The sequence below is a fragment of the Lipophrys pholis genome, assembly GCF_963383615.2.
Source record: "Lipophrys pholis genome assembly, chromosome: 21".
NCBI classification, from domain to species: Eukaryota; Metazoa; Chordata; class Actinopteri; order Blenniiformes; family Blenniidae; genus Lipophrys; species Lipophrys pholis.
Genome location: NC_137649.1, coordinates 12,043,049 through 12,068,398, shown reverse-complemented (window position 1 = coordinate 12,068,398; position 25,350 = coordinate 12,043,049). Strand labels below are relative to the sequence as shown.

General features: G+C 42.4%; 1 protein-coding gene across 1 annotated transcript in view; it reads left to right on the top strand.

Annotated features, from left to right (window-relative positions):
• Window positions 1-25,350, top strand: part of sipa1l1 (signal-induced proliferation-associated 1 like 1) — a gene marked incomplete at its 5' end in the record, with an annotated part of 36,931 nt that overhangs the window by 1,655 nt on the left and 9,926 nt on the right. The window contains 14 exons of the mRNA XM_080490310.1: window positions 11-230; window positions 501-631; window positions 2,949-3,137; window positions 3,873-4,047; window positions 5,445-5,548; window positions 5,745-5,902; window positions 14,963-15,542; window positions 18,822-18,920; window positions 19,565-19,740; window positions 19,932-20,219; window positions 20,420-20,569; window positions 21,096-21,229; window positions 23,844-23,941; window positions 24,179-24,666. Of these exons, the coding sequence (XP_080346436.1) occupies window positions 11-230; window positions 501-631; window positions 2,949-3,137; window positions 3,873-4,047; window positions 5,445-5,548; window positions 5,745-5,902; window positions 14,963-15,542; window positions 18,822-18,920; window positions 19,565-19,740; window positions 19,932-20,219; window positions 20,420-20,569; window positions 21,096-21,229; window positions 23,844-23,941; window positions 24,179-24,666 (2,990 nt within the window). The remainder of the gene's footprint in view (window positions 1-10; window positions 231-500; window positions 632-2,948; window positions 3,138-3,872; window positions 4,048-5,444; window positions 5,549-5,744; window positions 5,903-14,962; window positions 15,543-18,821; window positions 18,921-19,564; window positions 19,741-19,931; window positions 20,220-20,419; window positions 20,570-21,095; window positions 21,230-23,843; window positions 23,942-24,178; window positions 24,667-25,350) is intronic.

The window sequence follows — 25,350 nt, the reverse complement described above, 5'->3', positions numbered from 1 at the left end:
CTTCCAGCAGGGAAGTATAGGTAGTGGTGGGAGCTCCAGCGGTTCCTCGGGCAGTACAGAGGAAGGACCTCTGGAGGCTACTCTCACCACACATTTTACCAATGCTGGTGTGGCTGTTCTTGAAGCTGCAAAGGATGCACCAAGCCAACACGCTGACAGGTCCAAACGATACATCGTGGAACATGTGGATCTTGGCGCTTATTACTACAGAAAATACTTCTATCTCAGAGGTATGTTTTGACCTTCAAGATTTGTTTCTGTGTCTACGGTGTAAGTGTTGTCTGTCTCAACAAATTAAAAGCTATATTAACACAGTTTACAGGAGTTATTAAAATGTTTATTTTATATAGTTAATTAGGAATAGAAAAATCTGGCAGACGTCTGTTTTATATGCAAATGTATTTTCGTCACCTTTGTGAATTCCTGATTTCTGGAGTTTTCTCTTTATGATTGTCTTTATGTCCGTCTCTGCCTAAAATCGTATTCTTTCTCACTTGTAGAACACTGGAACTATCTGGGGGTGGACGAGAACTTGGGCCCAGTGGCGGTGAGTCTGAGGAGGGAGAAGCTGGAAGAACACAAAGAACACGGCCAGCAGTACAACTACAGAGTCATTTTCAGGACGAGCGAGGTAAATAAGCATTGGCGCCACTTTCTTTCATATTTGATATCCATGTACTGTTTAGTTTTAGTCTGTCTTATCATCTGTTTGCTCTGATTTGTTATAAAATGAGTTGTTCTATAACCAACATGCGATGCATTTGTAGCTATTCCCTCCCTGTGAATTTTCGCGTTCATAAACGTGTCAATATTTTGCACACTCTGTACCGAGTGATCTCACTGTGAAGCTATTATGAGATCAACTTGTGTAGGCGGTAACATATAGGATCTGCCTTGCTCATTGAAGGAGTCAGTTGGGGGGAGGGGGCATTAGAAGAGCTTCGGCTCTAAGTTGTCGAATGCAGCTCAAGATGCTACCGCCTCCATCCTTTCTTGCCACCTCGAAGCATTAAGTTTTTTTTTGTATTGTATTTTAATGCATTTTCCCAGTTGTCGGTCCACAATGCTCAGTATTCAATCTGTGCTTTGCAGTGAGGGGACAGCTTTTCTAAATCTCTTTAGCCTTTGCTGCAGTGTATTCCAATAGACATGCTATTGCCAGAGATCCATGTCCTCATTCCCTGAGCTGCACGCCCACCCACCATCTTTGTCAGCTTTCATCTGTGAAGGACTGAGCTGTGCCATTTTGCAGCTAAACAAGACTAAAATAGCACCAAAGGTATTTGAGTGAGGAAGGTAGAGCGTTGCTCTTGTATTAAAGCACATCGTGAGTAATAGCCCCTCCAATCTCATGGGTCGACGCATGACCCACAGGGCTGTTTTCCTCTATTCTCTTTACCTCTCTTGCCTCCCCGTCTCCCCTCTAATTTCTATTTTCAGACCAGGCAGCTTTGCAGCTATAGATAAACACGAAAGTGGGATGCACAGATATTTTACACAAAAGTCCAGTGTCCACTGATGGCTGCTGTCCTTTACTATTGTCCTCACTTGAGTTAAAAGTGCCTCTCTTCAGTTTATTTAACACTGAGTGCACTGAAACCAACACGGGACCTGCAGGACGCTGTGTGAGGACCCAAACATAAAACATGGACACTTAAAGGCACCCTGGGACCACTGCAGACATCCAGCTGTGTTTATTTGTTCTTGATAGATATTCTGGTCCCGGACTTTCTACATTCCTCCTGATTTATTCATGGTTGTCCTCCTCGGGCTTGTTTCGCCCAAACGCCCAAGTTTTCACGGTGGAAGCTACGGCGATAGAACCCACACACGGACACATCGTTGTTTCGCTCGCTTAGCCGTCTGGTTTTGCCCACTTTGTGCAGACAAAAACTGTTTTGCACGACGTATGTTGTTTTGAAATAGGTTGAGTTGTATTTTTCGAGTAAATTTGCGTCCTTGATGTAACCAAAGCCATAATTATGTCTTCAGGAGAAATGCTCTTGTTGTCCAAATTGAAATTCCTCAGGTTTTTACACCTCATCGCAGAGCTCTTTGCATTTGTTTTCCCACAAAAATAGACTCACCAGTTTTTCACCGCTATGATATTTTATGTTGTCAAATCATTCAGAGTCACAAGTAGAATTCTGCAAGCAGACGGACTCCCTGTGAATATATTTCTCACGCCATCGTGACCATGAAATCCAAAAGAAAGAAAGAAAGATAAAATACTAATCTCTCTGACATCCTTTTTTAAAAGTCCATTTGTGGATGCACCTATAATCTACTTGCTTCTGACTTTATCGTTGACATTTGTATCAGGTTGCAGTTCAAAATAGATATTGGCTAGTTTTTGGCTTATAAAAGTACGGCAATTCGAAGCTGCCTTCTACTGTATTATTTCTGTTTTTGGTGCACTGCGCTTGTATTGTCTAACAATCTGAACAAAAGTCCCACACGTCTGTAATTTGAGCTTATTCAAGTGCTTTAATGTTTTTTATAGTGATGAATGTTGCTAATACCGCTCAATTGCTGTTTTTATTCCCTAGAATTTCATGTACTCGATTGTCTTACCAATCAAACAAGAATGGATAGTTGAAATAAATTGGTATTACACTACTGAAATCCCATCCATCAATTTTCTTAACCCGCTCGATCCAGCCTGGGGTTGTATTGAGTGGTGTCGATCTGCGCCGTGCACACACACACACACACACACACACACACACACACACACACTCGTGTTCAGCTAAATTATATTTAGAGTCAGCAATTACCAGACAAGCATGGTTTTAGATTCGGTTGAACAGTATGACATCAGAGTTGAATTAGTTTTAACAGTGAGATACTTTCAGTTGTTAAAGTGAAGTTTTATTTAAATTTCAAACTGGCTTTGTGTTATTTCTGTTGTTTCTTTTGCAATGGTTCTCTTCTTGTCTCTTCCATAGCTGAATACTCTAAGGGGTTCTATCCTGGAAGATGCTGTGCCGTCCACCTCTAAGCATGGTCTGGGTCGAGGCCTGCCCCTCAAAGAAGTACTGGAGTACCTGGTGCCAGAGCTCAATGTCCACTGCTTGCGCCTGGCACTAAACACACCCAAAGTCACAGACCAGCTGATGAAGCTAGACGAGCAGGGGGTGAGGGGATGTGGACATATTCTTGTGTGATTGAAGGTGGAAATTAATGGGATGAATTTGCCTCAGATTTTTTTTTATTACATGCTTTTTGCTTCATTATTTCCTTTTTATTGAGTGCATTAGAATATTCCTGTTCTTGCTGCTTTCCATGTCATAAGAAGACTTGTTTTATTCCTACTCAAGCTCTTCACCGTAATTCCTCAAATAATGATCCATTCAACTTCTATTTGATCATCACTGAGGCAGACACACGAGTTGCACAACTATTAACCTGTACTATGGACTAGGGAGTACAAACAATTAACATTTAGTGTTTCATGAATCATTATATGTGTGGGTGTTTTTCCCATAAAGCGATGGTTCATGGTGGACTGCTAAAGCATTGCTTTTTCTGTTCACTCCCACATACTTTTATGTGGATATTATAAAGGAAAATTGTGTAAATACATGTGTCAAAAACAAGCACACATAATTTGACCTGAAAAGAAAAATCCAAAACAACAATCTCCTTGTAACTTATGCTTCCTGACGTAGTCGTTGACGTCTGAAAATCTCTATATGCTTTCTTGAAGAAAGTCACTATGACCGCCGCACAACAGTTCAAGGTTATTGTGAAAATAGCAATGTAGTTCTGCTAACATGCCAGTATTGTTACTCTGACGTGGCTTCCACGAGTTGAGACGTTCACGTTTTCCCCCTTTTAACCCTGGTGCAACTGCTGTTCTCTCGCCGCAGCTGAGCTTCCAGCGGAAGGTGGGAGTGATGTACTGCATGGCGGGCCAGAGCAGCGAGGAGGAGATGTACAATAACGAGGCAGCCGGTCCTGCACTGGAGGAGTTCCTCCATCTGCTGGGGGAGAGGGTCCGACTCAAAGGCTTCACCAAGTATCGAGCTCAGCTGGACACCAAGAGTGCGTACATGTGCAGGAGTTGCAATATGGCAGCACACTGAATGTAACACACTCCAGCACAGCAGGGATCGTGCGGTTTGACACACGTGGCAGTAGTTCACATTGATTAGTGGAGTCTTGAATTCAGTCTGAGTTCGCACTTGATGGATCGAACCCGATGTTCAATATCACACCATGTAATGAGAAATGTATATTAGTCATTGCTGTGAATCGATATCAGAGGAATATTCATTCCGTCCAAATACAACGTCTCGGCATAAAAATACATAAGTACTGATTTTGTTAAACCAAACTATGTTTACAGACCACTTCTTTCATATCTTGAGGACTGGTAATACATGCAGCTACACATACAAAAAAAGTCTCCACAACTTAGAAATTTGTCCTTGGTTTTCTCATTAGAAAACAGTTAAACCACAGTTCTTTCATGTAAGGAAGCCATCCCTCCCTTACAAATTAAAATCCCTGTTGACGCAGGTTTTTCAAACGGATAAATCTCCTTTGTTTTATCACATTGTATTTGGCACTGGCAGGCCTACAATCTGTAAAGATTGGGAGGATAGAGCATGATGATAGCACCACCAATAAACCGGTGTTATAATCTGCCGCTCTATTAACCTCACTTTTTGTCCACACGCTTGTCTCTGGGCTATGTGATAAATTGTATTTGTATGATTCTCTCAAGGACTCTTGTTATTGTTTGTCTCTCCATGCTTTTCCTTGTCAGACCACCCCCATCTTTTCTTGAAATATGCTGTGTTTTAATATTCTGCTGTCCATATTATTCAAGTGTCATCATTGCACAATGGCGTGAGACAAAACCTGTCCCTTTCACGTTTTGCTTGACAAGCAACCTCATTAAAAACGAGCGCACTCTGTCAAAAGGGCATAATTAATTGATCTAATCTTGCATGGTCAAGTATGGCCTTTTAAACAGCTTGTGATTGTTTTGTTCTCCGAGTAGAGCGTCTACACAGTGGACATGTTTGTTTCTTTGAAAAAACAAAAAAACAAAGTGAAATGACTGTCTTAGGAACCTGTCAAAGATTCCGGAAGCACTCAGCCATCTGATTGAGGATAGCAACACAGGTTATTGTTAAGATATTTAGTTAAGTTTTTTCATAGGCAATTAAATCAGGTCAGCTGGACCCAGTTTCCATGTTTAATTGCTCGGAGACACCTCCAAGGTGACAATGTGCATACCCTCGATCGCACGTGAGTGTTTGGGAGCGAATCAGTATCTACTCTGTTTGGTCTTACCCCAGGTTTTAAGTTATTTGCCGTGCTGAGCCACATTTTCATTGGACCAGAGCCCTGAAATCAAGTCTACAGATATGAATTGAATCTTTCCATGATTAAAGAATTTAGAAATTCATATGCAATTTTGTCGTCTTCAGCTGATTCGACGGGTACCCACTCCATGTACACCACTTACAAGGACTATGAGATCATGTTCCACGTGTCCACCATGTTGCCGTACACACCCAACAATAAGCAGCAGGTATGATGCACCTTTTTACACAGTCTGTTGCACATTGATTCAATCACAACTGATACAGCACTGTTTATAGTACCTAGTGTTTGTGACAGAGTGCATATACAAATTTCATGATGGTTTAAGCTTGTTGTGATCCATAGATGTCAAATGGCTCTTCTAATTCCAGTTTCCTTCCGTTTCCTTTCTTCTGTCATTGCAGTTGCTGCGCAAGCGTCACATCGGGAACGATATTGTCACCATTGTGTTCCAGGAGCCCGGAGCACTCCCCTTCACCCCCAAAAACATCCGCTCCCACTTCCAGCACGTCTTCGTGGTTGTGCAAGCACACAATCCTTGTTCCGAGAACAGCTCCTATAGGTGAGAATCAGCTGCACTACAGAGTACTGTATATACATCTTGAATTTTTATTTCACAGGGCTGTTCTGTCAGGCTGGAGTTATGTGAAGCCCATAGTCTGGAGATAGAAAGTTTGACTGCTCAGCTGTGTTTCCAAAGTTGGAGAGCTCAAAAGGGGTATATTTTGCCCAGGATGCAGAAGCTAGAAAAGTAATCTTGGTCTAGGATCATGCAGTAAATCCAAAAACCGCTTATCAATGTCTTAAATCATGATTGTGTTTCTGGTGACGAATCCATAGTGTGAAGGGGGTGTGGTCAAGATTTGGTTTGATATTTTCAGGACCCAAGCACTGGATTCATGAGCTTGGACCCATGTTTTGGGTCATTATCTTGCTGTACAATGAAGCCCTGACCGGCTAGGCTCATACCAGAGAGTATTGGCATGGTGCTGCAGAATGCCGCGGTAGCTGTTTCGTTTCAGAGTCCCTCTCACTCTGTACAAGAGCCTGGATCCAGCAAAACAGCCTATCATAATTTGAGCTATTAACGCTCAAAAACCCATCCTCGTATAGTGCAGTGAGTGTAGAGCTACCAAACCTCTGTCAGACCCAGTTTGTGAGTGTATTTTGATTCACTGACACCTTGACTTTCTTAACAATTTCTCTGGAGGAAAGGCCTACATTTTTAAGTGTGATAATGGTCCGTCTCTCTTCCATTGGTAATTGCCTTCTTTCCACCATTTTTATAGCAGCACAACACTTTCTGCAGAACGATACGCTTCAACTGTTGCTCATGAGGGTTTCATACCGCGGTGTGCTCCACCTCTGCTTTGATGCAAACGGGTTGTACATAATCCAGATAAGTTGGGACGCCTGTAGGAATTAGTGGCACCAACAACTTTCAAGGCTTGATTAAACTCCATTGCTGCAGAACAGCTTTAAGTGAAGCTTTTTCCCTGAAAAGGTTAACAGAAAGCGGTCTGCCTTGAGTTAATGGGCAAATATTTGGCTCATGTCGAGATAAAATAAAGATTATCCCATAGAACCGAGATTACATTTTTACAAAGAGCTTTTGAATACACCAAAGTTCATCAGCCTCTGGCGGCACACAGCCGGCTCCTGGGTCGTCCCAGCTCCACTCACTGGTAATCTACAAAGGTCTTCACAGTGTTATAAATATAACTTGGCCAGAAATATATTTTGGGTGTTTATGCTTCAGGGCAGTACATTTAAGAGGTGACCTTTTTTATTTTTTATGTTTGCTTTTCATAAACAACTCGAGGCCATCTTACACCATGGTAACCAAGAAAATGCGCTGCATGCATTTTGCAAAGGTCCAGATAGATTTTCTTTTTAAGGACGTTTGTCCAGTGGTATGGAGATGACCCGTTATTGATGTATCACTTTATTTATTTATTTATTTTAAATCAGTGGGTTTTTTTTTCTGCTGCACAGCTAACTATTCATGACCAGTTTTGCAGCGATGTGTAATTTAAAATACAGTATTCAAGCCTCAGGTGACATTCCACCTGTTTGATGTCTTCTGTGAAAACTGCTTGACCATGAAGGACGTTTCCTTCACTTTATTCCCTCTTCTCTCTTGTTATCTAGTTTGCCGTCGTTCTCTCTTATCTTGCTCTTGATGACTCTTCCTCCTTCCTCCCGCTAATAGCTGTTTTAATTGCTGTCTGAGCACATTGTGTGAGGTCTTAATTGTCCCCCATGGGGCCACTGAACAACAACCCCCCCCCACCCCCCCTCCTCTGACTCGCACGCCTCACGTGAACGAAAGCCCCATGTTATATAACAAATACTATTCACATGTGCCATCTCCGATTCACAAATGTGAGTGAAGGCTTCTGAAGTGAAAATGGCTTTTACACACACACACACACTATAGGGGCGAAATATCAGGCTTTGGAAGTGAATTATGATTCATACTCGCCACAGGAAATTTGACTGAGTCATGATGTTATTAAGTAAAGATGACCCAAATGCTTTGAAGCCGGGTTTGATGGGACGTGCACGTACCCACATGGCTGGGGGAGGAAAAAAAACAACCCCTCACACTTCATTGTTCTTTGGAGGACAGCTCTGTTTCGCTGCACAGCTGTGGGGTTTTGATCGTAAGATGTGCCTGTCATTTCAAAGGTGGGCACAGTCAGTCTCAAAGATTCACTCGGGTTTTTACTTTCTTTGAAGCATCAGGAGTTCAGAGGGTCAGCTGTACTGCTCACTGACTGGTTGTTACAGGTGCCTCTCCTGATTGGGAATTGATAAAGATATTGTAACGGAGGTGTGGGTGTGTGTGGGTTCAACAAATGATCGCATTCACTATAGATTCAGTCATGTATTTTCTTTCAATAGTTTTTTATTAAACCAAGCAAATTATTGTGAAAATGTGACTTCCAAACACAAGTCTTTCCCAATGGGTCCACATGGATTCATGGTAGCAGTATGGAGAGCAAAGATGGCCGGACATCCTTGTCTCCTCAGAACCTCAATTCATTCCCAGACAGATATAATCCATTCAGCGGGTCCTAGGCTGACCGCCGGGGGCCTCTCCCCAGTGGGACCACACGCATTAACCCTCTGTAATGAAAAGTGAGTCAAGCCACCCTGCGGACAACACTCAGCTGTTTGCATCTGTGATCGTATTCTTTCTGTCGGAACCAAACATCCATGGCCTTTAGCGTTGGACAGGAAAGGAGAGATTAGCTTCATGACTTCACAGACACTTCATTTCTGCAGCCGTCCGTATCCTCAACACTCTTCTCCTCACACCTGAGACACTTGAAATCGTCCACCTGAATTTTATTTTTTTTTTATCATTTTTCAAAATGGCTGTAAAGGGTGCATTTTTTTTCTCATTGTTTAAAACAAAGGATTTTATAGTTAAAAAAAAAAAAGAAGCTAAAATGCTGAGTGATCATTATAGTTCTTGAAATAGAAGTCGCTACAAAAGAAAACATGAAAGCTATTTTTCTCTGAATCTAAATCTATATATAAATACTTGATATTTAGAAAAGTTGAAACCTCCTGAAACATTGTCATCTTATATAAATGTGCTTTGACATTTTGATTTTTCTGTTCAGACTCTTGTCGGTTTTCCGAGAATGACCGTATCAATATTGTCGCCTTACTCCGTAACCTAAATAATGAACAGCGATATTCCGGAAAATGAGCATTGCACATCTTTAAGGCTCATGAATACGTCAACACTGTTTGTTAAAGGCGACTAAAATAAACAAGCATCCGTCACACGATAAGAGATTAAAGTGACTCGAGAACAATTCTAAGCCTGTGAATGCTTTGGAAAAAAGATTTTCTTTTCCTCCGTCACAAGATGATTCCAGTCTGATCTTTCATTTTACAATATGACAATCTTCTAGTATATCTTTGGGGTACACATCAGTCTTCCCTGCGCTGTCTGCCTTGAGTTATTATGATGATAAAAGGGGCACCATTACAGAGTTGAAGTCATTTCTGGCTTCCGTTGAGAATAACTTCACAGCTTTTTTTTTGGTTTCTTTTTTAACCCTATTTTTTTACCCTTAAAACTCAAAATTTTCATCCTGGGCCTGAAGGGCTGTAATGGAATAATGGGATCGAGGATGTTCCTGGTGACTCATTTCCCTGTCGGCTGAACAAAGATTTTGATTATGACTAGATGACGAATCTGAAAAAAATAAAACACTCAATCAAAATTCAGTGCATTTTGTTGCCAAGTATTATCATCATTCTCCTCCAAAATATTGGCCGTTTGAAGTCTTTATTCATAATCTTCTACAACGATAACAAACAAAAATCTCAAACGCCGATAAAATACAAGGCGTTTTGCGCAGTGCAGTACTCAGGAGGTTATCAATTTGCATGCAGATTAAATTCCTGATGTTACCCTCAGCAAAGCTATGTGAAAGGAGATCTTTTAAAGCAGATTTCATGATGAGTTGTTATCTTCTCACACAAGTGTCGCCGGTATCTTTTCACTGCAGCGCTTAAAAGCACTTTAAATACCGGTTACTTAAACGAGGAATCGGACGGCTGGATTGATCATGTGACTCGGATGCACGCTGAACCGTTTGTTCACAATTTATTACACCATCGCATGCGCCTCATGTTTACATTTATTTCAGTGCCAATGTCTTAATTTTTCTTGTGTGCTTAGCAGCAGTTGTCGCAAGTAGACCAAAATGTGTGTTCCCTCCTTACACACACACACACACACACACACACACACACACACACACACACACACACACACACACACACACACACACACACACACACACACACACACACACACACACACACACACACACACACACACACACACACACACCTCTGAGCCTCCCACTCCACCAGGTATTGACATGTTCTTTTTCTTGGCCTGGCTCAGTGGGCAGCAGGTCGTGGATACTGGAAGAGCAGAACTGCCCACACGTTGGATATTTATAAGCCCACAAATCACTGAAACCGCAGGAACGCACTCTTTCATTTCTGCTGCCAAACCTCCTGCCTCAAGGATCACACAGCAGCCACACAGCCCATCAAACCCCCACCACCGTGCCACAGCCTCCCTTTTCTCTCTTTGCCCATCTCTCCCGATTCTCTCATTCGTTTTTCCCGTCTTTTTTTTTTTTTTCCCGTTCACTTTTTTCAACACTCTGTCCATCTTGTTCTCTTGCTTCCATCGCTCAATCTCTTCATCCCTTTTCTCTGTCCTGCATGAGTCACGGGTCTTTTGTTGACTGACTCACAGGTATTTCAGATCAGAACAAGTGCTTTTAGAGCTCCCATGTAAAGCACTGAGTGATGTTTGTAGTGATGGAAGAGAATAAGACTAAAAGGTCACATTTTATTAAAATCATTTGTTCTGCGTACCTGTGCGCACTTTAGCCGGCCCTCTCTGAAATACCCCGCATGATTCATTTGTCTTTTCCAGAAATACTCACAAATATATCCAGGCTATTGTGTCCTCCGCTTGTGTTTGAGCTGTCAGTCAAGATGGAGATTTTCTGGGGACCATTGATGATATGCTAGTAACAGTAAAAATGATAGTGCTACAAGGTGAACCACTTTTTTTTTTTTTTTTTTTTTAGTATTTCAAGAAACACTATTTTTAGGGAAAGCTGTTATCGAGAAGAAATACAACTCTGCAGTACTCTCACTTGCATTTGTAAAGACTGACAGTCGAGCAACCTTCATGTCTAATCACAAAAGACACATGCCAGTTATTACTCAATGTGGATACGCGCTTGGTTTATTTGGTTTAATTTAGATTAACTTTGATGCAATTGCTCCTGTCCCAGTATTGCTTTTCTTTTATCTTATTTATGAATGACATACAATACATGACAAAAGTATGCTGCTAAACATTGAAATCTCGCTGGTATGTTTATCTGCTGCTGCAGTTTTTCCTTCCACTGTTCACCTTGCGGTCATGCTGCCTTGTGAATGGCCGATCCCGTCAGATCTCGGAAACTAAGCGAGGCAGGGCCTGGTCAGTACCCGGATGGGCGACCATGAGGAAACACCAGGAAGCCTGGGTGAATGCAGTGGGAGAGGGAGGGAGTGGTTGGTGGTGGTCGGAGGGGGCCGATGGCGCAGATTGGCAGCCTTACTTCTGTCAGTCTGCCCCGGGGCAGCTGTGGCTACATACAAAGTTTACCACCATCAAGTATTGGAGTGAATGAATTGAAAGCAATGTAAAGTGCTTTGCGTCTTCTAGAAAAAAGGGCTACACAAAACCCATGCATTATTATTATTATTATTGTTATTGTTACTATTACAACATGATTAAAACTTATAAAAGCAAAAAAAAACATGCTTCAGAAAAGCACTACACACATAAAACTGCTGCACGTTTAAAAAAAAAAAATACTGCATGCCAATCCTGTTGGTACATCATATTTAGGGTACTTTTCCTTGATAACATAGATTTTATGTATATGGGACATGAGTTTAATTCTGAAGTGGTGAAATATCTTTAGATAATATTCTGTATTTCAGTGTTCTTAAAGGGTTATATTTGAATTATTTGCGGAGCTGTTGATGCTAAAGTTCATATCCTCGCTGAGTGGAGTTACGACGGTCCTACTACCCGACCCCACCACAGCACCGTGACCCCACCGCAACGGCACAGCCCTTAAACTCCAGACTGAGATTGGTTCATCATCAGACCAACGCTCATCATAGACTTTTCTTAGTATTTGTACTTATCTCGCCTGTCTGCCACTCTCTCTCTCCCTCTTCTATTCCTCTCTCTCCCTGTCCTATCCCATGTACTTCTCCCCCCAACCGGGCAAGGCGGATGGCTGCCCTTCCAGAGTCTAGGGTCCGCCCCATGGTTTCTTCCTGAAGAGGGAGTTCTTATGAACTTCTCTCCATGCGAGGGAGTTTTTCCTGGCCACTGTTGCTTGTTACATCTGCTTGCTTTGGAAAGGTTTAGTTGGGTTCTGTTGTACTCTATCATTGTAAGAGCGCTTTGAGATGTTTGTTGATGTGATTTAGTGCTTTACAAATAAAATTGAATTGAATTGAATTGAATATCCTGAGGTGCACATAGTCCTGTTACGCTGTCTTCATCTATCCAACTGCTGAGACCTTCAGTTGTGTTTCGGTTAAAGTATAAATACTTTGTGGTCCAAAGATTCCCAAACGACGTAAACTCTGGGTTGAACAAATGTCTAAGTGCACCATATCTTTGTTTTTGAAGAATTCATGGTTTTTGTTTTGACTGCTTATATTTTATGAGCGATTATTCTCACGGGTTACAAAAAAGAAAAAACCTCCATTACTCCCACTAGAGCTTTCAGCATAACACACAGTGTTGTTGTTTTGAAAATTGTGTTGCTTAATGATAATACATAATGTATCATTAAATCATCTATAATGCATCTTTTGGTGGGTTATTAAAATGCAGGTTGCATTGTTTTTAATTAATTTTTTGCTTTCTACTTAGACCTTGTATTACACTTTTATTACTGCGTGCAGCACTTGATGCAGTGAACTTGATGATGTGGAAATGTTAATCACAGAGGACGGCAGACAATGTGAAATTGTACAAAGACCCATGCATCTACTTTTTCTCCCATACAGATTTATTAAATATGCTCCAAACATATTTCCAGAATTCTAGTCTGGATTGTGTATAACATAAATAATCTTTTTGATTTATTTATATTTTTTTATCACAAACTCTTATTTTACTTGATATATCACAGTCAACATTAGATGTGAAAGGAACCGCTTTGACCATTTTTCAAAAATATCACCTCAATTTGAAGATGACGACTTGGCCATGTTCACACTTTATACCATCTCCTCTTTCTTTGTAAAATTTAAAGAAATTTAACTTCTTTTTTTTTTTTTTACCTGACATTGTTCTGTTTTTCACACTTTCATGAACCTGGTATCTTAAGCCATTTTAGTTGGTACTGGTTGCTTTTTTTCCAGGTCGTAGGCATAGTGTTTCTATATGTTCTGTAATAAACTGGATTTCATGAGAGTTACAAATGATTGCATTCTGTTAATGTTTGCATTTTGCTCATCATTCTAACCGCTTTCAGAAGTAAGGTCGTATATCACCACAGCTGCAGTGACGTCCTTGACGCAAACCGCTTGTGCCTCGGCTGTTTCCGTCTTGTGAGAGCCTCACACGTAAATCACAAGGATATTATGAGCAGTAATTTTACATACTTGGACTTCCGCAGATATTTCCAGCCTTGGTTTGTCACTACTCGCAGGCTATTTAAGCCAGAAAAATAAAAAATAGATATTTCCTTTCTTACCCCAGTCTTGTAGGGAACAAGAGAAGGTGGGAAGTGAGGCGTCAACAATTTGACATTTGGTGTAACTGTGCTCTACATGCTTTCCGGTGAGGACGGGGTGTCACCGGGGTATGTTTAGAAATATGTGGGTGACACAGGTATTGCTTATTAGACGAAGTGATTAATCCCAGTGTCAACATGCATGTTGACGCATGTCAGCGGGGGAGCGTGTGGGATGATGGCTCCGACTTCCTGTGCTACTCTTGTCACCTGGCAATTACCACCTGTGAGAAGATCCGAGATTTAACTCGTAGCGTCATGACGACATTGAGGAGAGGATGGACCAAAAGAGTTCAGAAGTAGATCTTTTCAGACCGTATATAGTAATAGTCCATTTCAGAGCACTGTCGCTCTGCCTGTTTGTTGAACTGAGGTGTTCACTGATGTTGGCCTGTTTGTCTCAAATTTCTCAACCCCCCCCCCCCCCCCCCCGAAAGGCATCAGCCCCCTTTTCTTTCCAGACTCCCCCACACGGTCTATTTTCTCTGCCATATTTAGTTTTTTCTCTCACTCGGGGTTTTCTGCGGCCTTTTATTCGGGAGGTTTGCGAATAGCCGTCTCCACTCATCCTCCCCTTCTCGTGTTGCTCTCCACGGCTGCTCCACTGAGTTCCTGACATACCAGACAGGGCAAGCAGCTTCAGATGGCCATTCCAGCGCCATAATAAAAGGAAGAAGGGATAAAGATAGTGGAGGAGTGGAAGAGACAAAAGGCAGCAAAAGCACATAGCTGCCATGCTCCTGTGAATTCAGGAATATAACTCTTTTAGCCTAATAAGATCAGCAGAAAGTCATTAATTTCAAGTGGGTGAAAACGACGCTGACGCATATTTTGCCTTAAAAAGGAAACGTTGCCTTTTTTGCCACTTGTATCACTTTTAAAACTTCTATAGATCCACCACAGATTAGTTGTTTATGTAGTTTTATATTTACATTAAACATTTTCTCTACTGCCGTATGAACCAGCACCTCTTTTTATGCCCTTTTTGATTTGTGATACTATTAGTAATAGTCATTATAGTAATTATATTAGTACCAACATAAGTAAAAAGAATAGTCGTCTGTGACATTTTTAGGAAGACTTTGCATATATGTACCAATAACTACACACATACAAACACCTCAACTAATTTATTGAACAATAGAAAATTAGTTAAAAACAAAACAGCCGCCCTACACCGGATAAATAATTGGTCTGATATGTAATCCCCTACCTTCTTCCTTTAATTTCCATTTCTTCTCTCTTTGTAGTGTGGCAGTCACTCGCTCCAAAGACATGCCCTCGTTCGGCCCTCCGATCCCCGAGGGTGTGACCTTCCCCAAGTCCTCCGTCTTCCGGGAGTTCCTGCTGGCCAAGGTCATCAATGCGGAAAACGCCGCGCACAAATCACACAAGTTCCAGGCCATGGCAACCCGGACACGCCAGGAGTACCTGCGCGATCTGGCCGAGCGCCACACCACCAGCACGCCTATTGATCCCTCCGGAAAGTTCCCCTTTATCTCGCTGGCCCACAAGAAGAAGGAGAAGACTCGGGCGTATGGAGGAGCGGAGCTGCGCAGCCTGGGGGCGATAACCTGGCCGGTCTACGCTGAGGATCACGGCACCGGAGGGGAACTGGAGGCCCTTCTGGCCATTTCCAATGATTTTCTTATCCTGTTGGACCAGGAGGCCAAGGCTGTGGTGTTTAACTGTGCCACCAAGGATGTGATTGGCTGGACACTGAGCAGCCCGGCATCTTTGAGGATTTTCTATGAGCGAGGGGAGAGTGTGTCTCTGAGGAGTATCAGTAATAATACGGAGGATTTCAAAGAGGTGGTCAAACGACTGGAGGTGAGGAAGCATGCACCCACTTGATGTTTTCTTTTGGTGACTTCACATTGACATGGATTTCCTGCAAAATCACACTAAACTGTAAGCACTGCTTGCTTAAGTCAAACCCTAAAATATGTAATCACCTAAAAATAATGTATAGTTGTCTTTATGGGGACCTTAATGTTTCTCCCCATGGTGACTTCAATGTAGAAAGAAGCAAACCCTCACACATGCATTTATCTAATGCTTAGGATTCATTTCCACGTAGTGCACTCTGAGCACAGCATCTTTTCTTTCTTTTTTTTAGTTGATCTCGATGAGGAGTGAGTGCATGTCGCCTCCTCAGGATAAAAATTGCACCATCCCGCACCTTTTCTCTGAATGCTCTGTCTGGCTTTCAGGGCTGCGTAATTGTCGAAGGCGATTTCTTCGCAGACTACCAATTATTCTTGACAGAATAATACTGTTCACTCATCTAACTTAGAAAATGGAGGATAAGCTTGTTCTCAGCCATGTCGTTCTATATAGACTTCATCGATGTTGAAAAGAAAATGATCACAACTAAGACGGAACAGCTTATTTGTGGGCGAAGATCTGCTCGACACTGGATGTTGCCATTGTTTAGTATTTTGCTTGTAAGACCCGAGGTGATGTTAGTATGGTATTAGTTGTGAAGGCAACCCTTTGTTACTTTAACTCTGTGTTTATTATGATTGTGAGTCTGATAAAAAAGGCAACCATGATGACAGTTGTGCTTTTCAAAACCAGCCACGCTTGGGTTGGCTTCCAGGGCTCTACTCCTGCTTTTCTTTCCCTGAAGATTTGAATTTGGAGCGTAATCCTTGCATAACTCAATTATATAGCATGTGTTTCCTTGTAATGATTTTTGAGTAGGTAGCCTTGTGCAAAGTTTCCACGATTACATCACTCGCATGTATTGATCTTCTCCTCTCTGCTGTCTGAGCCGAGGGCAACAGATGTCCACAATCCCAGTTCGTGTCCGTTGAAACCGGGTTAATTCATCACGGGCATCCTTATCCTTTGTTTGCATTTCCTTGCAAAAATATTTTTGGGCTCTAGTTCCAAATGCGATCACCCTGCTTATGCTGCAACACCAATCTCCACTCGGTATGACTTGAATATGGCTCAGAGATTACATATATTCATTCATGTAAATGCCACAATCATGTGGCAAGATCAATGGAAAACGCTGCCGGCTGCCATTGATCAGTCACCTTGCCCACTCACTGTCTCTCCCACTATTCAGTGCTGGCTGTCAGTCTGCCAGAATGACAACATTTTTGTGTCTGCATGCCAAAGCTGATGTCTCATTACTGGTCTCATCTTATTGAGGGAGTTTCAGAAACACCTCTGGACAATACTCATAATGGCGCTCACACCTACACATACAGTGAAATGATGCTGGTTCGTCCATCGCTGTTTCCATGGCAACTGGTCGGGAGGGGGAAAAAGGTGTTTTGTTATGTAATCATCGGTGCTTTAGAACACATTCATTTCCCCAGCCTCTTCTCACCTTTAGACGGTGTATGTGTGTGCATGCAGCCATCATATGTTTATGTAACCTAGATTGAGCATCAGCCTCTTTGATCTGCACACATGCATGCAAACACACACACACACACACACACACACACACACACACACACACACACACACACACACACACACACACACACACACACACACACGGTATTTGGCTCAGGACCCGGGACTAACTACACGTTGCTTTCAATGCTTTTGGCAGCAGTGTTCAATCATTTGAAAACCACTCAGCATGGAGGGAGGTAGAGGCATGGCCTTGGGTCGCCTGTTTTTTTTGGAACTCGCGTCCTTTACGTTCCGTTTGCAGCTTCTCTCGTTCTTCATTTTTCTCCATTTGGTCGCTCTTCATCGTTCCCTTTTTTTCTTGCTCTCTCTTCTACTCCCACGCACACATTCAGAAACATCGGCGTACAATAACAATCCCTATCAGGTGCCAGTCTCCAGCACGATTTATTCACGCTTTCCTGTAAATGCTCAATTCTATAGAACTTTTGCGAACACTGATCAGGCAGAAAGATGCAGAGCGCATTGTGATTGTAATATGAAATGTTATACAATTGTGGTGGTAGTGCTCTGCAACACTGTGTAAGAATTATGGCCACTCATTATCTCAACTAATCTTTATTTCAAGAGCTCTTTTTAAAACAACCTCTACTGAAATAAAGTGCTATACATTCGTAAAAACATCAAAATAACAAACAATAAAAGAAAATAGAAGTAAGATTGTCTCAAACTGCGTGGAAAGCCAAGGAATTAAAAGAGAGCTGTTTTTTCTTTTATAGGACTTTGAAAGGGCTTGTCTAATGTGCAAAGATGAAACCTTACATACTTTAGTAGCAGACACATAAAAAAGAATCTTAATGAAAAAAACAAACAAACAATAACTATATCTTCAATAAAATGCATTCATTCGTCATGTTGAGATATACATAGTTACACTGTAATTGAAGACCTTTCAATGTACTTTCAATGTACTTTCGTGAAATCTGTAATTTATTGGTAAATCAAGTCTTGCAAGGCGACATAAGGAACTGGAACCACAATCTCCACATTGCCCTCGTCCATACCTAGATCTTGTATCAAGGCACAAGGCACTTTGATTTCAGACGTTTTGTTTTGAAGATGTTCTTAAAGGTTTACTACTTTGTTACTCTCCAGCCTACTTGAATGCAAAGACTAGCACTCTGCCATAATATAAACGGAAAGGTTTAAAATATTCTGTGTCAAGTGTCACAACAAGAGAAACAAAATCTGCTTTTATTTCAGTCATTTGTGAAAGCACGCATCTATTGAGAAGTACAGGACTTATGATGAACTAATGACTCATATTTATATACATACAATCCTTCAAGGATGATCATCCATCTTCTATACCACCTTATCCAACCAGTCCTATTTGACTGTAGGTGAGTCACCATTGCATCACAGGGGAAAGACAAGGAAGCGAACATTCACTCCTATGGGAAATCTAAAATCAGCCTCAAATGCACGTTTGTCAAATGCATGTGGAGGTACTGAGGGAAAACCCACACAAGCATATGGACAACATTAGGCTCTCAAGCCTAATTCATTAAACAAAACGTTAAACAAAGCATGTGCACATGCTGTGGACATATTTATACGTGCTCTTTTAGATAATCCAGTAAATCATTGCAGTATCCTATTAGATCGAAACTGATTTGTCACTTGTACTTTATTCTGTGTTGTGTGTCTCTCTGCTCTGCTTGTGTCCAGCTTCTCACTAAAGGTTGTGATTCATCAGAGATGACCCTTCGTCGAAATGGCTTGGGCCAGCTTGGCTTCCACGTGAACTATGAAGGCATCGTGGCGGAGGTATCTGTCATTACATAAGGTCCTGTAAAAGGCTATAATTCACTGTTCGCTGTTTTCACTGCACATCTGGATGTAATTGGTTCCTATTCTGTAGCTTCCATGTGTTTACTGACGATCACTGGTGCAACAATTTGCCTCATAATATGGCGTCATGCTGTTGCCGTGTCAGACATTCTTACACGTTTTCTCACGTCGAACAACCCGAGTAATCACTACAGCTGTTCTATGAGAACAAAAATAACTCAAACAAGATGATTACAACAATAGTTTAACTTGCAGTGACATAATTCTTCTCTTTTTATCCATAAGTAGAACTGTGTGCTGGAATTTTGATATTTTTGGAAGGCATGTCTGTAAAAAGACGACAAACCGACCAGACGTTAAATGATGCAAATTCAATATAACTACTTATGTGGTGCATAATCCGAGATATTTATAGATAAAGATAGTTTTATTTAGGTTGCATTCATATAAAGCAGCAAACAAGAACGTTATTACAAAAAAATTAACAGTCTAGCAACAGAAACAAATTTAATGAAACTACAATTAATGTGAGTAGCATGAATAAGCCCAAGTAGTTAGTTTGTCAAGTGTTTTGGTACATTCAATGGTTGGATCATACATTGGCCACCTGTTGTTTGCAGGTGGAGCCGTACGGCTATGCCTGGCAGGCAGGACTACGGCAGGGAAGCCGTCTGGTAGAAATCTGCAAAGTTGCCGTCGCAACACTGACCCACGAGCAGATGATAGACCTACTTCGGACTTCAGTGTCGGTGCGCGTTGTTATCATCCCACCACACGACGATGCCACTCCACGCAGGTCAGTTTGAAAGGTGTAAACGCATGCTCTGCTTTATTGTTTACCTTTATTCTGCAAACAGCCAAAAATCGAACGCGTTTTAGCACTGCATGTAACAAATCTTTTATTTTACAAACATACTTCGTAACCTCTTTTACGGCACAGACACATTTCACTCAATCTTCTTCAAACTCGTGTATTTGTGCGTGCAGGGGCTGTTCGGAGCTCTACCGAATGCCTGTCTCAGAGTACAAGGGCGGCAGCAGTGATGGCGGCTCCTTCGAGTACAAGTTCCCCTTCCGCAGCAACAACAACAAGTGGCAGAGGACATCGAGCAGCCCTCAGCAGTCGCTGACCGCCTCGCCGCAGCCACACACACCCAACCGAGCCATCAGCCTGGGCAGCTCTGTGGGAAAGACGCTGTCAGCCGAGAGGTTGGAGCGGGGCGCTGTCATACCACGCAGCGTGAGCAGTGATGGCCGACCTCTAGACACCAAGAGGTTAGAGCCCGCTGGCATGTTGAATCTGAACACTGCATATATTTTCAGGGTGGAGGTTGGGGTAGTGCAAACTGAAAAAAAAACTGTGGAAAAAACCAAAAACACTTCTCAAACTTCTCAGTCCAGCATGTTGATTGTTTGCTCATGTTGTCTTTAGTGCTTCCCTTTTTGTTTCTCACTATATCGTGTTTGTTTACCAGGATGTCTCCAGGCAGTGAGAGCTACAGCCTGGCTTCTTCCATGGCATTAGGTCGATCCCCTCACAACCGCAGCTCTCCCAGCAACCTGTCATGTTCCAGCGAAGCCTCTGGAAGCTCGGCTCACTGGAGACAGAAATCCATGCCTGAGCAGTAAGCCAAACGTGCCGTTTGTCTGATTATATGTCATAAGCGACAACCAACGTTGTTTTTCTTAGTGAAAATTTAACGACCACTCACTTTTTTTCGTCTCATTTATCAGTGTTAGAATATCCATTTAGAATGTGTGATGGGTGTACCATTTATGCAATTATATTTTTCACTTCTCATCCTCAGAAAGCATTAATATGTGTGTTAAAGAAGCTCAGTGAGGTGGATTACCCAATTTTATATGTTTCTGGCAATGGAACAAATGTTGGCTTGAAATGATCCATTTGACAGTTGTAACAGTGTATGGTATTAGTGTAGGAGCGAGAGGTGCTAGCATTTGTGTCTTTGTCTCTGAAAAATTGGCGTTTAAAAATAAAATAAAAAAAAATCCACCCACTGGTGCCGGTGGGAAAGAATGTATTATGTTTTAATCTCTTCCTCTGTCATCGCTCGCGCTGCATTTTTAATCAGCAATAACCCACATTTAAATGATTTCAAAAGTATCCCCTTGTGTGTGTTCATTCATCAGGTTTGCGAGCAGCCGCCATTCTCCGATGTCAACGGAGAGGAGAGAGATAGTTGGAGAGGGTGGGTCGAGTGGGAAGTCCACTCCCAATTGGTCCAGAATGGAGGAAGGGGGAGGAGGTGACCGAGGGTCGTCAGGTATTTACTGTTCCATGGTTTTTTAAACCGACACATTTCAAATCAGCTCAAATCTCAGCCTATGTAGAAATCATGTTAAAACTGTTATATGTGCGATAAAGAACACGCCATAAACCAAGTTAAAAGGTATGAGAATTTGGCTCCCCAATTGGGGGACACCCCCACCATACCTGGCAACACAGGTCGGCGCATGTCGATCCATTTTCAAGTGGTTTTGAAATACGAGCCGACAAAATGAGGAAGGAAAGAAAGAGGAGGAGGAAAGGAGAGAGCACAGCTTTTAACAGAGCCGCTTACTCCGGCGGTAATCCGTGAGTGACGTAGAAATGATGTAGAAAAATATCCGACTTGACGCTACATATGATCGAGGCCTGGGTCTGGTGTGAAAAAAAAAATGGGGATTGGAGCTTTCACACTGCCACAAAATAGGCCGGATGTGGGTCGCTTGTGAGAAACAAATCTGAGTTTGGTTGCATTTCCCTGCAGTGTGAACGTGCTTTTAGATTTTGAAAAGGTTGGGAGTTACTAATTCCACTACAGGAGAAAGTCTAATAAAATATTTGCAGGTATTGAGAACCTGCCTGAAAACTTGAAAAATATTGACCAAACAAATCTATTATCTAGAAGTAGTTGAAGCGGTACATGTGGTAAGGTTCATTCTAAAGCTTGGAGATGCTTTTGCTCAGTATCTTAACAAAACCGTATTCTAATGGACATGGCATTATGCATGCAAGAAAAAGAGGCCAGTTGACATGTACACAGTAAGGGAGGAGGGAAATGGAGCAGGAATGAAAACATCCATATTTATCACTTTCTAAATCCCTGAAAATGACAGGTATTTGGAGGGGTGTGCGAATGGTGTTTAATGTGCATGCAGCCTCGTCTGCGAGTGACATCTTTTTTCCTCAGTGCTGAGATACCAACTCTGACAGGAGCTTCAGTGCCTCTAACAGCACTTTTCCTTCCACTTCTCTCCCCTCCTCCTCCTCCTCCTCCTCCCTCTCAGCAAGCTGTGAATTATATTGCCTTCACAGGGAAGGTCTTAATGTCTCTGCAAACAAAATGGTGGTGACCTAATGATACAAACAGGAAAAAAATAAAAAAATAGCAGGCAGAATTATTTAGAGAAAGATCTCGGTAACAGTTAATGGCTTTGCCTGTGCAACTTTCCTCTCTGTTCTGCGAAGTTTAATGAAGGTAAAAAGAAAAATTCCTTTATTTCCTGTCAACAAAGTCAGCCAACCTCATTGTGTGACTTCCCTTTCCTCCGACCTTCCAGACTGGCCCTCGGTCGCCACTACTGCCTCTTATTCGTCCCTCATTCATATTTTTACTCTCTGTTGCACATTCCCTTTCATTTAGTTGCATTTTTTCATGCAGTATTTTCTTTTCCTCTCTGTAAAGCCACATTGGCTGAATTCTCCCCCGCTGCTGCTTGTATTCCCAGCAGGATGTCGCTTTGGTTGATTGTTGACCAGCCTAGTTTTGGGCATGTCGTCAACCTGTTCCTGACAGCCACAATCACAGTTAAAGGCCTCAGCCTCTCATTTTGTGGTGGTTTAGGGCACTTCTGTCATTATGGGTCAGAGTGGAACAGTGCAAGCCGGGCCAGCTAGTTGAAGTCAGCCAAGTGTCCAGTCCCGTCTCTGTGGTTTTAGAATTCTGTTCTTTCTGCTCGCCCCCCTGATTTATTCTTTGACCCACTGGTCTTCACAATGATGTGGCTAGGCTGTGTTTGGAAATAGCACGAGTCACGCAGAGGACAAAAAACAAGCAAACAAAAAATAAAAAAACTCTTTGCCTCTCAATCTTTGTCACATACAATTACATGAGTATTCCATGTTGAAAATTATTGTTTGTCCCTGCTTTTATGCACTTGTTTTGTCTTTGCTGCCACAAATTGTACATATCAAGACATTTGTTTCCTCTTTCACATCTCCGATAGCTCTTAAGACTCTAAAACAATAAACAAATGTGTAGGAACATACTGTGTCCTGCGTGCATATCCACAGAAACTCAAACAGGTCGGCATGCACACGTGCAACTTTGTCTAATTAGTGCAGAGCGCCCCGTGGGCTGCAGTGCAACTATGGAGAGTAATGAATATTCTAAGTAAGAATCTGGATTTCCAGTTTCTCCCCAGCAGATGCTATGATACCTCCCTTAGCTATCTCTCTCATGGCGTGGTGGTCATTAGCTGCCTACTCTGTATGTCTTGCATAACATCTAGACAATTACACAATAGTCCCATTTATACCCGGAGTTTTGCTTCAGGACACATACGCACACTCTCTCATGCAGCACAGCTTGCCCAGAACAAACAAAGCCGGCAGGGAACTTCTGCGGACAAATTTCTGTTTGATGTGCGCAGCTTTTGATGACAAGCTATCTGGGTTTGTGTTCGCGTACATGGCAGATGCAGAATGACAACAACGCGAGTGCTGTGAGCCTCGCGGCTTCATGATAGCTGCACTAACTATATACACAGAAACGAGCAGAGAATGGATTAATTTCTCTGGTGAACCATCAGCAATTCATCTGTTTGTGCCGCAAGGTCTGCACACAAGTTTGACGCCAGCACCAGCTGTGTGTAATGGACTATTTCTGATTGCAGAAGCCCCGGTCTCCAAGTCTGGTCAAAGCTATTCAGGAGCTCCCCGCATCCAGAGGCAGGAGCAAGTCATCCACCTTTCTCCGAAGAAGGGCAGCCAGGTCAGCCTCCTGAATGAGTTTAATGTCATTAATTTCTACTGTCCAAACAGTTCAGTGTAACTCTTCTCCCCTGCTGGTTTTCAAACTGTAATCACAATGAATTATTACAGGTGATCGTGTTATTTTATGACGACCTTCTTAGGTTTAGTGCAATTCAATTTAGTTTACAAATTTCCTAACAAATATTTATTGAGTTTGATAAGTTTTTGTTGCCTTCCTATTCTCTGTTTCCGGTAGTCGGATGGCCCATACTCGGGTCACTCCAGCAGCAACACTTTGTCCAGCACGGCTTCCAGTGGAGGCCACAGCGACAGTGATAAATGGTATGAAATGGGAGCAGGTGGGGGTTCCGGCGGTGACCAGGGCGACCTGGAGCCCAACGGCCTGGGAGGTGGCGGATACTTGCAGGGTGTCTCGGCCGACAGCGGCATCGACACCAGCTCCTACGGAGCCCCTCATCACTCCCACCCCCACTCCCATCACGGCAGCACCACCTCGCTGCTGGCTCCAAGCGGGAGCAGGGAGAGCAGGGAGAGAACTGCTTCTCCGTGGCACAGTCCCACCGAGGGAAGCCGCAGGATGCTCGAAAGGTCGCCCGCCGCCGCCGAATCTCCCGGGCCTCCGGGAGAACGGAGCTTGGAAGGAACGGGTCGAAGCCCGCCGACTCATCTCCTCGTTCGGGATAGCAGCACCTACAGCCTGAGCGAAGCTGGCTCACACTCCAGGTTTGTCTTTTCTGTGATACGCACAGATCCACCATGAGATTATGTACTATTACTAGGTTATAATAATACTGTATGGCTGGTCGATGTATGGAGCGTTGCCATTTGTGTGACGTGAATGTACCGGCAAAATCAAACTCCGCGCTCTGAGGTAATGTTTCTGGACTAGAGTGTAGCACCTTCTAAGGAGTTATCGGTGAAATGTTTGGGTTTGCAGAAGGTTTAATAAGTTGAGACAAAAAAAGGAAAAACAGTTTGAATATGTGCCTTACTTTTTTTCTGCTCAGAGCTTTTCACAGCTCTTAGAAAAACAGTTCTGAGAAGGCGACTCCTCTTCAGTTGAACTGCTCCTAGATACAAGTGATCTGAGATGAATTCTGAGGTTGTTTTTTGTTTTTTTTTACCAAAATGTGTACCGAGTGACCTTGAGGGCTAAGAAACATAAACCTCGTCGAGTTCTTGCTGAAATTTTTTATTTTTTTTTTACTCATCTTAAAAGAGTGTTTACCCTCAAAGAAATATGATCTTGCTGGAGGCTGAGGTAACCATCATCTGAAGCAGATGGCAACTACAATCAGTCTGCTGACTTTTAAATAAATAAATAAATCTGTGCAGTCTACTCGAGTGTTGCTCTTTCTACAGCTTGTTATTGTTGGACTGTACTGCTGTCACTGGTGAACTGGTATA